This window comes from Gekko japonicus, unplaced genomic scaffold (assembly GCF_001447785.1).
Source record: "Gekko japonicus isolate JY-2015 unplaced genomic scaffold, Gekko_japonicus_V1.1 scaffold62, whole genome shotgun sequence".
NCBI lineage: Eukaryota > Metazoa > Chordata > Lepidosauria > Squamata > Gekkonidae > Gekko > Gekko japonicus.
The window spans coordinates 1,613,910-1,628,757 of record NW_015166419.1 but is presented as its reverse complement, the minus strand read 5'-3'; the positions used below and the strand labels follow the sequence as shown (position 1 = coordinate 1,628,757).

The 14,848-nt window shown below is 46.7% G+C and overlaps 1 protein-coding gene across 1 annotated transcript in view; it reads left to right on the top strand.

The window, feature by feature from the left end:
- Positions 1-1,979: 1,979 nt before the first annotated feature.
- TRIM63 (tripartite motif containing 63, E3 ubiquitin protein ligase) overlaps positions 1,980-14,848 on the top strand; it is a 20,992-nt gene continuing 8,123 nt past the window's right edge. The window contains exons 1-6 of the mRNA XM_015411621.1: positions 1,980-2,305; positions 6,285-6,454; positions 8,523-8,691; positions 11,730-11,825; positions 13,265-13,498; positions 14,511-14,548. Of these exons, the coding sequence (XP_015267107.1) occupies positions 2,147-2,305; positions 6,285-6,454; positions 8,523-8,691; positions 11,730-11,825; positions 13,265-13,498; positions 14,511-14,548 (866 nt within the window). The 5' untranslated portion in view covers positions 1,980-2,146. The remainder of the gene's footprint in view (positions 2,306-6,284; positions 6,455-8,522; positions 8,692-11,729; positions 11,826-13,264; positions 13,499-14,510; positions 14,549-14,848) is intronic.

Here is a 14,848-nt window from a genome sequence, read left to right as displayed (position 1 = left end):
GTGGATCAACTCCCAAGAAATTCAGTAGTAACTCCAGCATGCAGAAAAGGTCTTGGTTACTATCTTTCTTGCCCTCCTCTGTACACATTTCAGTTTATTCACATCCTTCTTAAACTGTAGTGCCCAAAACTGAACACAATACGCTAAGTGAGGTCTAACCAGAGCAGAGTAAAGTGATATTATCACTTTGCATGATCTGGATACTACACTTCTGTTGAAACAGCCCAGAATTGCATTTGCCTTGTTCAGTATATTAATTAATTAATTAATTTGTATAGTGTTGTGTGTAGAATAGTCAGGTGATCCTAAGATTATCTGGCAGTCAGAAATTCTAGCTCTTTAGCATTGTGCGCCACTAGGTGGCAAGCTGGACTTGTTTTTAAGGCAAGAGACATTTCAGAGGTGGTTTTGTCATTGCCTGCCTCTACAGCACACCCCTGGTATTCCCTGGAGGTCACGCTTCCAAATACTAGCCAAGGCCGACCCTGCTTAGCTCCTGAGATATGACGGGATCGGGCTAGCCTGGGCTATCCAGGTCAGGACAGTGTATGATCTATATTCAGCATATGCTCTACCAAGATCCATTGTTGCATCCTTCCTCCTGCAAACAGAAGCACAGTAGGAGGAGACAGGTTGTGAGCCGGTAGCATCAAAAACCATTGCCAAGGAAGGCCTGAGCCAAGTGGCCCTTGAGGTGTTGGAAAAGTTGCTGGGCTTTGGCTCTGCTTGTTCTTGACCACCAGTGGTCCACCAGGAAATTTCCCTGTGAGTTAAATGGCCAGGCCACCTCTGCATGTGAATCGGCAATCAGAGGAGAGCCCAGATGTGAGTTGCCAGGGTGCTGTGGGATTCCTAGGCACCAGCAGGAGGAGATGTGAAGAGTCATCCTGTAGAAGATGAAAGCAGCCTGTGATGAAAATAGTAATGCGGCCAGGTTGTTGGTGGGTGCCCCTAAATGGGAACACATCCAACCTGTGCTGAAGGCGCTGCACTGGCTGCCTATAGCGTACCAAATTCGTTTCGAAGTGCTGGTGCTTACCTTTAAAGCCCTACATGGCCAGGGTCCGACATACCTGAGGGACCGCCTTTCCCCATACAGGCCCCAAAGAGCACTTCGGTCGGGGTCACAGCACCGTTTAGTGACCCCGGGCCCTAAGGAGGCCAGGCTAGCTACCACGAGGGCCAGGTCCTTTTAGGTGGCGGCCCCTATCTGGTGGAATGAGCTCCCAGAAGAGATCAGGGCTCTGCGGGACTTTTTACAGTTCCGCAGAGCCTGTAAGATGGAGCTCTTCCGCCAGGCTTTTGAGTAGGGGCCGCCGCCGCCACTACCACCACCGCATATATGCGGAGCAGGACCGTCGGGGGTGGGCCGATGAGTAACTGGAACATCATGGCTCATGCCGTCTCCCTTCGGATTTTGATCTTGGACCTCCTCCTGACACGCAATGGAGAGTGTGCAATTTTAGTCCATGTATCCTGTGAGTTGTTAATGTTTTCAGCTTCTGCTGTTTTAATGTATCTGTTTTATAGCACCTTGTGCCCTGTAAGCCGCCCTGAGCCTGCGTGCGGGGAGGGCGGGATAGAAGTGGAATGAAATAAATAAATAAACAATTCTGTTGAGTGGCTCAGATTTAATCCTTGGAGTTATGGGAGAGACCTTGCTAGCATTTCTTGTTGAATGCCCTGAGAGGTGTGACCACCTGTGGCCACTGGGCTGTAGTTTCTTTGTTCCAAAAGAGCATGGTGAAAGAGGGGGATATTAAATCATACCACCTCCCTGGAAATCTACTTTCCAAACCGTGAACAGCTTGTTCTGTGCCTTGTTTACAGACCAAGCTCTCTGGAGGGGTGACTGCTCACCCCCTTCCATGTGACAGTGTGTCAGCCCCGAGAGGAAACACGACCCTCTTCTTCCCAACTGATTCTGCCAGCCAAAGCACACGTGACCCTTGAGATAAATTATAAATAGACAACTGGGAGCTGCCGCAGACAAAGTGCAGAAACCCAGAGAGTTAGCTCGAGGTGTCAGACAGCAGAGCACCACTCGAGAGCCAAGTCGGTCTTCTAGAAGGAGATCGCAAGTCGTTCTCCGCAGCGTCTCTCCTGCCAGTAAGGATATACCTTGGAAGAAGCCCCGAACGGAGCAATGGATTACCAGTCGAGCATCATTCGAGACTCTAACCCCATGGAGAACCTGGAGAAGCAGCTGATCTGTCCCATCTGCCTGGAGATGTTCGCCAAACCTGTGGTGATCTTACCCTGCCAGCATAACCTCTGCAGGAAATGTGCCAATGACGTCTTCCAGGTCAGTGTGCACCCAAAATATTGTCTAAGGTAGGGTGTGTTTTAAACTGCTTGGCCGTTGCTAAGATTGAAACCGCAGTGCTTGAGGGTTCACAGGAGAGCGGCAGCATTATGTTAAGGAAGTTCTGGGAATGGGAGGGCTTTCTGCTGCTGACAAGGGGAGCATGGAAGGCTGTTTTCACAAGGAGGGGCTTTTCCTTAAATCAGTCTACAACCATTCTTCTTCGTTGGCTTGGAATATATGTTTCTTATTCACAGCGGACACACAAATTTAATGGTTCGCTGGAGCCAGTCTCCAAAGGGCATTTTTGGAGTCACGTGTGAAACTGTTTGCACCATGACCTGAGTAAGTGCTAGTCACCGTTGACACTTTTATTGCAATCTTAAGTGGAGTTACATACTTTCAAGTCCATTGGTGGGCTTAGAAGGGTGTAACTTTGCATAGGATTGCACTGTTTGTCTCTGGTTGAAAGTGGTTTTTAAATCTCTTATCCAGTTCATCCCAATCCCATGTGTATTTACTGAGTTTGTTGGGACTTACTCCCAAGAAAGCGTGCATAGATTGCAGCCCTTGACATACGTGCTAGTAAGCCTTTGTAGAATTATAGCAAGAGGTCTGTCCAGGTGTGCCTCTTCAAGTTGTCTGTGTATCTTCAATATCCCTTGAATACTGGACAAAGGTCTCTGTCATGGTGTTGTCTTTCACTGTCCAAGATCAGGATCAATCCTTATTTTTTTTAGGGGGATGCAATGAACCCCTTGACCTTGGGAAGCACTGGTTCTGGCCTACAGCACCTCAGCCTTGCCTGGCAAACCATAAGCATCCCTCTTCATACCAGAGAACTAATTCTCTCCTCTTATTATAGAGGAATGCTGGCTAGGAACCAGCTGATAAGAGCATTTGTCACTTAGGGGCCCCATTTTCCTCCTGACTCAGATTTCCCCAGCTGTGTTTGTAGTGAACCTCCAAGGAAACAAAACAAAGGATTGGGGAGGAGAAAATGGCCTCTGTTTGCTGGATGAAACCTCAAAGTTTTCCAAAAGATTTACAGTTTGGCAGGCTGGGAAGAGGTGCCTGTTGAAACTGAAGCCAGTCTTGTCACTGGCTGCATCCCTCAAGAAGGGCTCTTGCATGGATGTTGTTTCCAGTGAGGAAAATCTGTGTAACTCAACAAACACCTGTGTGTGTCTGTTTTATTGGCACACCTAGTTTTTCCATCACGAAATGATATCCTTCCTTGTGCCAGAGCAGAACTGTCTTGTGGGAAAAGAGCCCAAGAGATGCTTCTGGAAATGGAGATACATAATCAGTTTCGTGCCCAAAAGGCCAATACAAGTAGAATCTCATTAATACGAACACCAAGCAAGAAGTATGTGTGGGGGGTGGACACTCTGCAGGATTAAACACCTTGGGAATTGGTGTCGGAGCCAATGTGGCTTGGAATATCATGCACAGCCCACAGGCCCAGCCAAACATTCCTCCATCTGGCAGATCTGATGTCCATTTACATGGGGCAAATTGTTATTTATCATATAGGGAACAGTTTGTAGAGGAGAAGGATAGGAAGGCAGTCAAATCTTTTCCAGCACAAATGCACTGTTCAGCTTAATGTCTGTTTGCAATTCATTGCCAACGAGTGCAAACAGTGGTGCAAATTGGTTGTAAAAAAAATCAACTTTGTGCACAAAAGACTACAGATTGCTGAAGCAATGTCTGTGCTTGCATCTACACAGAGTTGGGGGGAGGTGTTGTTCCCACAATGCATTTCTACATTTTCCTTTATGAACCATAAGGGTACCCTGTCACCCTTCAGTCCACTGGGGACCCTGTTGGGATGGCAGGTGCACAAGATGAAGCCACATCATTAGGTCACAAGGAACTGTATTTTATTCCCAGCACTCTTTAGATACTGTCAAATAATAAAATTCCACTATGATTCCTCCCTCCACCCCAGTCATTTGCTACAGCAAAATAAATGCAAGTGCACAAGGCAAATCACAGTTCAGTGCTATGAAGAATTAAAGTAAAGGTAAAGGTTCCCTTGCTCGAAAGCCAGTCGAGTCCGACTCTAGGGTTGCGGTGCTCATCTCCGTTTCAAAGCCGAAGAGCCAGCGCTGTTTGAAGACGTTTCCGTGGTCATGTGGCCGGCATGACTAAACACCAGGGCGCACGGAACGCTGTTACCTTCCCACCGAAGTGGTACCTATTTATCTACTTGCAATTTCTTGCTTTTGAACTGCTAGGTTGGCAGGAGCTGGAACTAGAGACGGGAGCTCACTCCGTCATGCGGCACACTCAGGTCTTGAACTGCTGAACTACTGACCTTCCACAGCCTGCAGTTCAGCATCTTAACCACTTGAGCCACCACAGCTCAATTAGGCACACCTAAAACCAGTCAAATTCTCATGTGATTGGGCTGAAAACTGATCAAGGGGTTAGAGCACCTGCCCATGGTGGTCTCACAATGAAGCTGATCTGTAGTACCTTTCAGAATTGTCTTCACAGAAGTCCTGGCATTCACTGCAAGATGCAATAGCCACTAGTCTAGGTGGCTTTTTAAAGAGGAATAGACAGGTTAAATTAATGGCAATTAGGTAAAATCTCAACATTCAGGGCAGTCGGCCTCTGAATAATAGCTACTGGGGATTGTATCAAGGATTCGGAGCTGGACTAGATACAGGGCATGGTTTTTCTTCTTCATGCTCTGTTTATATTGTATCAGAGGATTTTGGTTGTCCATGGTTAAAAAGCAAATACTTTCAGGACTCTGAGGGCGCTTGGTCTAAAGGCAAGTCTTATATCCAAGATGGGATTTCATTTTTATATTTACGTGTTTGGATTTCTACTAAACCTTACCTTTAGGGCTCCAGTGACATTCAGAAAAAGGCAGGCAAAATATTCACATAAAAACCAGAAGAGAAATTATTTTGGGATGTTTCCAGCCATCTGCATATTTTGCAGAGTGGGGCTTTATTGCTCCCCCCCCCACCTGATGCAGGCCACTGGGCACCCCCAAATTCTGACGCTGAGCATCAGCAGACCCTTGGGAACAGCCCTGGGGGCATCAGCAGTGGTGGGGGGGGGAGGCAGAAATTGCCACCCCGTTGACACAAATGGAAATGCTGTTCCAGTGGGTCAAGATGGATAGCTCATACCCTGCCACATATTTTGTTATTCTTTAAGGTGCTACTGAACTCCTGCTCTTTTCTACTGTTCCAGTGGAGGAATCACATGGTTGGATACATCCTATTGCATTTATATCTGTTTTCCACTGTGGAATTCAAGGCGGGTTGCATTTATTTTTATTGAGACATTTGTACACTGCTTTTCTTCTCAATGGGGACCCAAAGTGGCATATAGTGTTGTCCTTCACCCTCCATTTCATCCTCACAACTCTGTGAAGTGGGCTAGACTGAGAGTGAGTGACTGGCCCAAAGTCACCCAGAGAACTTCAATGGTAGCGTGGAAACTTGAACCCGAGTCTCCAAGGCCAGTATTCAAGCTGCTACCACCATCCTGGCACTAAGGTTTACTTGAAGGCTACTATCCAGGTACTGAGCAATGCCAGACTTTCTTAGCTTCAGCAAGTCAGATACGTCATGTCTCTTCCAATCATACCTCATGTGATTAAAATAAGCAGACATAAACTACTTGCTAATCTTTGCTTCAAATGAAAACTCAGTTGGTTCTGGCCACCAATAACCAGCCCCAATCAAACTGTGCTGGCAACCATTCCTAAGTGATTCAGACTGGGGCTGAAGATTCATTTTTAATGACAAACATTGCACACCAAACATGTTGGGAGTTTCCAGTCATTTTGGGATGGACACTGGTTAATCATTCTTACTGCATATTGGATGGTTGCGACAGTACTTGAATAGCTGAGATCTCAGGACAGATGGTGGCAGCGGTGCAAGGAGAGTTGGCTTTGGTGGTAGCTATTTGACCTTTGACCTTATGTTGTGTATGGCACCCACAGGCTGCTAACCCATATTGGCAAAGTAGTCGCGGAACAACCTTGTCGGGCGGGCGGTTCCGTTGCCCTTCCTGCCGCCACGAAGTCATCTTGGACCGGCATGGAGTCTATGGCCTCCAGAGGAATTTACTGGTGGAGAACATCATTGAGATCTACAAACAGGAATACTCCAGGTTGGTGCTCCTTGAACCGCTGATCATCAGAAAGGGGGTTGAGGGGAGGCAATCTGTAATTGATTAAAAAGTCTGGGGGGAGAAGGAGTCCTTCTCCTTTGACTGAGATGGAGTTTGCTGAGTGACTTCAAGCCTCTCATGGATCCTAAATTAAGGATCTGTGGGATGAGAGAGAGGGTTGGCAACAGATTGGGGGGGAAACTGCCCAGACCTGCTTCCTGATGGTGCAGATTGTGCAGGCCTGCTTCCTGATTCTTGCGCTTCCCAATTGTGCAGACATCATCAAATGAAGCTTGTTGTGTATGGTTGCCAGCTCTGGGTGGGGAAATACCTGGAGTTTCTGGGGGTGGAGCCTGTGGTGGGGTTTGAGGAGGGGAGGGACCTCAGCAGGGTCCGATACCGTAGAGTCCACCCACCAAAGCAGCCATTTGCTCCCGGGGAACTGATCACTGTCATCTGGAACCAATTGTAATAGTGAGAGATTCCCCAGGCCCAACCTGGAGGTTGGCAACCCGGTTGTCATGGCACTGGCAGCAAACATGCTCGCAGATCAAACTGCTGGTGTTTAAAGGGTCTGGTAGGAGATATGAAAGACATCTGCATGGGACCCTGGAGAGCCATTGTAAGTCGGAGTAGGCAAGACTGGCCTTGGCAGACCAGTGGTCTGACTCAGTCTAAGACAAGTTCATGTGGAGGTAAGGATTTACCTTTTCCTCTAAAAAATCAGCCCCTCCTACATTTTATGTAGAAAATTAAATCTCAGGGAGAAGTTTCTGTCCTAGCCTTCTCCAGCTAGTTTTCTAATTGGGGGGAGAAGAATTTAGGTTGTGTGTGGAATAGGATTCTGTAGTGCATTCTGCGGTGGTACTATGGCCAGAGCCATTTTAACAAGTGATGAACTGTTGATCTAGATAGCCTGCTGCCTCCTGGGTGAATCTAGGCACAAGAAGGTCTCAGAGATTGGGGGTGTGTGCCTTGAGTTCAGTACACAGGGCTTCCCCATGTCCTTTAAACCAGCACTGAGGGCTCATTCCCATCCCAATCAACTGTGTTCTTCTTTATACAACACACATAGTTAGCTTGGGGAATTCATTGCAACAAGATCCAGTGATGGCCACTAGTTTAGAAGACCTTTTAAATAAAAATTAGACCATTTCACAAATCAGTATCACGAATCAGTAATCAACAATTACTAGCTAAGCAGAAACTCCATGGTCAGAGGCTGTATACCTCTGAATGCCACGATGCTGGTAACAGGGGGTGGCATCATATACTAGTGAATTCAAACAGGCATCTGGGTGGCCAGAGCTGGAAACACAATTGATGACTCCTTGGACCCTGGTCCAATCCAGAACAGCTTTGATGTCCAAAGTCTAGCGCACCAATGACAGTGTCATGGCTTTTAATCTAGACAATATCCCATCAGAGAATTTACATTAATCCATGCCCATCAAAATCCATGAAAATTGTCATATTATAAAGAGATCCAGATACAGGAGGGCAGGTACTGATGAGATTCTGAGGGGTCAGAAGTCACATACAGAGCAAAGAAGGGGCATTCGCTTCCCAAAATAATATTACGGGATCTGCAGAAACTGAACTTGCTTCTCGGACACTTTGGCACACGTAGTAGAAAGATCTAAACATAACCTCACTAAGGAGGTTAATATTAGAGATGAAATGGGAGCCAGTCCAGTCTCTACTGTACGCAGAGATGTCCAGGTTTGAGTCTTCATTCCTCTCCCACATCATGACTTCTATATAAGTGCTTCATCCTTTCCACACCAGCTATTTCCCTCCTCTAAATCACTCACTCCAATGTGCCCCCACAGAGTTTCAAATATATGTTTGTCATGCAGAGGACGAGTAGGCAGAGGATTAAACATTGCCTCTGTCCCTTCCCACTCCAGAGCAAATTAACTTTTTAAAACAAAGGGATTGTTGAAGCACTACTGTTTTAGTCTGTAACATAAAACTTGCTTCTTGGCCAAATCTGTTCCCCTTTCTCTGAGCCAGATTCCCAAAGTTGAAGCATCATATTAGTTTGATTCTCTTGTGTTTTCCTTAGCCGGCCCTTGAAGAAGGGAAATCACCCCATGTGCAAGGAGCATGAAGACGAGAAGATCAACATCTACTGCTTAACCTGTGAGGTGCCCACCTGTTCCATGTGCAAAGTATTTGGGGCTCACAAAGACTGTGAAGTGGCACCCCTTCAAAGCGTCTTCCAAGGGCAAAAGGTATGAACTGAAGCTCAGTATCTGCTTTTCAACTGTTTCATACTCATTTAGGATATTTCCGATTCAGTCTTTAATGCCTGCTGTGAATGGTCTGCTCATTTCCCAGGATCCCTGGGTTGTGTGACAGGGTGCATACTCAGGGCACTGCCCAGGACTGTTAACCTTCCCAATCACTGTGCTTGAAATGAATTTACCTTAGGAGACAACCCATGCTCTCCTGTGGCTTCACATTTTTACCCATCAACATTTTGAAGAAAAAAGTATACTTTGAAGGCTCATGCAACGGCCTTCGAAAATCCCTTCTCTTCCAGTCTTTCATGCACTTTCCATACTTGTCCACAATCATTGTTCTGCTGCTATTTTGGTGCCATTTAAAAAATCTTGATAGGATTACTTCTTTATGGCACAATGCCTGCCAGTCAGGGATCACAATCCCAGCCAATCAGGAACTGCCCATGGTCATGAGTTTGCTATCTCATGCTTTTTAAAAATCCTGTCCTTTCTTCAAGGAGTTTAAGGTAGCTGTTATGTACATGGGCCGCCACAAGGGGTCCGCGGCACAGGCAAGAGCTTGGATCCTAGAACAATGGAAACTTCGGATCCTGGATCCCCCAGCCCCAACCAATAGCCACTTTGGCGGGACATTCAAACCCTCCAATGGGAATGGGGGGTGCTGGGTGGATATGTATATAGTTGGCCCTGTCGGGCCGTTAGAGTTAGTCTTTGTATGTGTTAAGTATAATAAACGCGTGCTAAGCATGTCGTCGTCCGAGTCCTCCATGCGGCGAACCCAGTACTTTTCAGCAGCATACATGGTTTCTCTGTCCCCATTTTATTTATTTAAGTCACCTTCAATCCACCTTTGGGGATTTGAATTTGAGTTTTCCAGGTCATATTCCAGCACCCTAACCATGACACCATATTGGCTGTCTTTCTCTTCTCACTTTGTGATGACAAAATGGCGCCATATAATCACATATGGCTATATGATCAGCAAAGGGAAAGGAAGCCAAATTCTGCTCTTCTTCTGAAATGAGGTGAAGAGAATTCATCTCCATTGCCATGGCAATGGGGCAGACACTCTGTTTTGCCATGACTGGGTGAGTTCAATACAGTGAAGTAAAATATTAGTCCGGTTTCTTTTGTGACTGGGGAATCCTAGTTTTTGCTCCCTTAGGAACAGTCCCCCAAAATCACCAAAAACAAGCTCCCACTTTTTAGGACATATGAAAATGCTGATGAAACACACCCACCCACTTTAATTGGCAATTGTGGGCCCACTGTCAGCCTAATGCCACCTAACTGTGTGATTGAGGGACCCAGACAGTTCCCTGGTACACAGTCTGAAAACCTGTTGGATTAAGGCAAAAGAAGGCTTCTCCACTGTTATGAAACTTTAGTGCTTCTGCACCAGGGAAAAGGGTGCCATTCTTTGACCTCAGAGGGGTTCGCATCTAGCCAACTGGGGATGCAGATGAACTCTCAGGGTGGGAGGGAGGGAGGGCTCTTGCCCCATTTGGGCCAAGAGGCCACTGGAGACACTAGGATGTGCTGCACTGTGACTTTCAGGCATAGTCTCCCAGCCTGAATGCAGTCGGTCTGAATATACAGATGACTGCAGTCCCAAAGCAGTCACTGGAAGGTTATATTTAGAATCAAGAGCAAGGAGGAGGGTGCGAGGTCTAGGAAAAGCATTCCCAAGGGAGAAGCTGGGTGGGTGGAGGTCTTTCCCTGGGCATCATGGATAGAATCCAGGGCTCCTGATTTCTCTTCCAGATTTTAATCCCATAGAGTAGCATGGCATGGGTCTGAGCAATTCCATTGCATAGTTCCTTTCAAAGGACTTGGGCATTGTCACTGCTACCATTAATTCCCTTTGGGCAACCTTCTTCCCCCCAAGCAGCTCCACATGCCTGCCAGTGTTTGTGAGGGTCATTGCCCTATAGTACTGAAATGGAGTGAGGATTGACACCTGGTTGACCCTCCCCTCCAAGGTCCAATGATACATTTCATTAGAGCCAGTTCCCAGGACCATAGGGAGATGTGAAGAACGTGGGTTGAGTGGACCCCATGGGGATGTTGTCCTGCAGCAAGAAGCAGTTCTACAAATAGCATCATTGCCCTACATCCAGCTTGCAATACAACTTGGACTTCCCACCCCAGAGCTCTCAGAATGGGTCAAGCTTTGGGGTGATTGCTGTAGGCCGAGTGGTGAGCCAGGATTGTACAATGGCTTTGGGTGACAAAATTTGCACACAGCCAGACCAAACGCTGCACAACACATTGCCAACATGCCAGCTTGGCTGTGCAAACCAGCCACAAATCACTTGACTCCTTTCAGCCCCTGCAAAATGCTGGTTTTAGCCAGCCTGCCCCAAGCTGTCTGGTGCCAAGAGGCAATCTGTCCGTGTGGTTTCATGAATGGGCTACATGCAGGGTGCCAGTGGGTGAAGGAGACTAGGGGGACAAAATTCCAGGGACCTTGGCTACCCTGGCAGCCCAAACAAATGGACAAGTCACATCATTTGTTAGACTTGGACCAGAGTGGGATAGCAAGGGCCAAGTAGAAATATTTGTCTGAAGGGTCCAGGGAGGCTCTCAGCAGTCCTGACTACAAGCTGGCAAAGGTTGGCTTAAAAACTAACAAGCATGACAGGGATCAGAGGCCATCAGCTCCATGATAGGCTGAAGCTGCCTAGATGGTCAAGGAATGGTGGATTTGCATCTGCCTCAGTTCAGGAACAAGTGACCACCGGGCCCATATTTCCCTAGTATGTCCCTGTGTTTCCTTAGCAAGAGGGTACCTGACCCATACATTTCTATGGTGGGACAAACCTAGCCTCTCTCAAATTAAACCTCTACAAAGTGCAGATGACCACCAAATTCCAGAATCCCTGCCATGCACCCTTGAACACCCGTTTGGACCTCCCTGTTTCCTCAGCTCCTCTCTCGCTGCTCTCTAAAGAGCAGTGTCTTCTCTCGCCTGCTGGGAGGAAGGCCGCAGGACTGAAATCTATTCTTATCTTCTTCCCTCACAGACTGAACTGACCAACTGCATCTCTATGCTGGTGGCAGGGAATGACAGAATCCAGACTATCATCAACCAGCTGGAAGAGTCATGCAAAACCACTGAGGTGAGGAATGCAGCAAATGGGCTGAGCTCCTTGAAATCTGAACGGCGGAAGGGAAACCCAACCCTGAGCCGTGGACGAGGACTGTCTTGGGAGCCGTAGCCCCTCTCCAAAGCTTGGTGGCTTCTCCCTTCCAAATCTGGGCATCTAAACCAGGGGAGAGGACTATTTAATTAGAGAGGAAGAAAATGGCACGAAAGGGCCACCTGCCTGGGTGGGGTAGAGCTTGGAAGTCGAAGTGGAATACTGTGTGCACAGAGGGGGGGGGCAGACGGGGGGATGGGGACTTAGATTATTTATGTCTGTATGCTGATCTCTCTGATTAAAATACTTGAGGCAGCCCAGAACTGTCATTCAGAGCAATAAGCAATAAAAGCAATACCATGCCTTTTATTTACTTTATTTTATTTAAAACATTTCTATTCTGCCTTAGCTCCATGGGATCATGGCAGCAAATAATGTAGCAATTGAGATGCAAAGATTAAAAAACACAGGATCAGCAAACTCACAATATGCTGGAAAAATTCATTCAGTGCTCTCTGGAAGAGGCCTGCCTTACAGGTGTTGTAAAATAGTCATAAGTGTTTAATATTCAGACTATCAATGGATCTTGCTCTATTGGAAAGAAGAGATTTCTTTGCTTTTAAAAACCTTTATTTCTAAGGGTAAAAGGTACACGGAATAACTACAAATAAACATAACCCTAACAGCTACATTTTCTAAGCTGTCTATAGTAAAACACTAGCACACAGATAATGGAGAATCTGTCCTTCTCGACCCCTAGAAAGGAAGTCACCTGAAAACAAACAGCCAATCTGTATCACAGTAGAAGCTACTTTTCCTGGGCTAATTCCCCATTGGCTTACTGCCAGATATCCATTCCAGGTCAGTCTAAACAATAGCAATACTAGGCAAACAAGTTAACCCTATAATGACTGGATTGTCAGACCTTGTAAACACATACATTTCCAACAACAGGCTGTCCTAAATGTAGCAAGGGAAGACACTGTCCTCACCTGCTTTGGCAGGCTGTTCCAAAAGACTGGAACCACCACAGGGAAGACCTGTGATCTCTCCCATGACCTTTGTGGACTGCTGTCCAGCCCCCAGTTACACAGGGGTCAGTCGAGCCCCAAGTAAGCAGCTGCAGTAGTAAGGCTGCTTTGTGGCAGGGGAGACCCATTTGAATCACTTTGTTCCAGAGGCAGAAACAATGGAGTAGAGAAGGCGGTGCCTGTGGCAATAGAGAGATGGAATTGGGTGACATGTTAGCAACATCCATTGATGAATGCATACCTTCTGGTGTAGATCTTTCCCCTTGGGTATGGCAGGCAGGCTGGGGTGTCTCTTTGGAAGGGCTTGAGAGTATGCCTGACCCACAGCTCCCCTTCCTACACTCCCTTCTCAGTAAATAGCTCATTCGTATATTCATTCCCTGGCAGGAGAACAGCCGGCAGGTAAAGCAGGCCCTGTGTGAGAAGTTTGAAGCTCTGATTGCTGCCCTGGAAGAGAAGAGGAGCGAGCTGCTGGAGCGGATCTCCAAGGAGCAAGAAGAGAAAGTCGGGTTCATGCAGAACCTCGTCCAGCACTACAAAGAGCAGCTGGAGAAGTCTAGCAAGCTGGTGGAGAGTGCCATTCAGTCCATGGAAGAGGAGGCAGGAGCTGCATTTCTCTTGGTGAGCCAGAAACCCAGATCGAGTTGGGCATCCAAATGCCCGTAGTCCTCTGGATGGAGGCTGGCAGCTGGGGCTAGGTGTATTTATTTATTTGTTTAGAATATTCCTATACCAGTTCTTCAGAGTCTTGCTTGAGGCAGCTTACAATTTAAACCATGGTATTAAAACACAAACCATTAAAGTTTGACTTTTCCTTACTTATCTAGGCCCAAATTGGTCCAAGAGTGGATTAGGACAATACTCAGATTATCGGGGGTGAAGGAAAGATGCAATTCACGATGCAATTCACAAGCCTTATCAATTTGCCCATCCTTTAGCTTTCCAGAAATAGCGGCTAAGGGGATTATCACAAAAGTTATGGGGCTCCTTTCCCTGAGCCCTCTATAATTGGACACAGGATTACAGAATGCACAAATACTGGGATTTTGTCAATGACCCAGTTTTGCTGATGATGCTGACATAAGCCATGATTGAAAGAGAGTTGCCGTGCACAAAAACCAGTCCATGGCCAGGGTAAAACTTGAACCCAGATCTCATAGAACTAAGCCCTACTCCAGTGATGGCGAACCTTTTAGAGACCGAGTGCCCAAACTGCGACCCAAAACCCACTTATTTATCGCAAAGTGCCAACACAGCAATTTAACCTGAATACTGAGGTTCTACTTTAGAAAAAACAACTCATACATTAAGATGATCCAAACAAAGTAAGGAAAGCAATCCCAAATGCTTTCATTTACTTAAAATTATTTGGCAGAGAATTCGACACTTTAATGATTGTCTGGGCCTGGCTGGGGCGATGGCACGCGTGCCCACAGAGACGGCTTTGAGTGCCACCTCTGACACCCGTGCCGTAGGTTCGCCACCACTGCCCTACTCCATTCCTCTTGCATAGAAAGGCTTAACCTCCAACCTTCCCCCTATGTGACAGGTACAAAGAATATTTAACAATGCTTAACATTTATAAACTTCCCTGCATATGTTTTCTCTGAATTTTTGGTATGACCCCTGTAAGGCAGGTCAGTATTACAGGGAGAGCTCTGAGCCTGACAGGTAGTAGCTTATCTAAGACTCACTCCCAAGCCCATGGTAGAGGTAATATTTGAACAGGCACTTCCTGAGCCGCTATACAACAATAATTCTTTAGGCTTGGTGCCATGTTCCTAGTAGGTGAGGTTGATACCTGAACTGAGTGAAAGTTCTTATAGATAGCCTAGGTGGAACCAGAGAGGTTACTGGCCTGATTTTAAACTGAGCAATCTTTATTTACAATTGTGTTCTCTCTCTCTCTCTCTCTCTCTCTCTCTCTCTCTCTCTCTCTCTCTCTCACTCTCTCTCTCTCTGTGTCAGAAC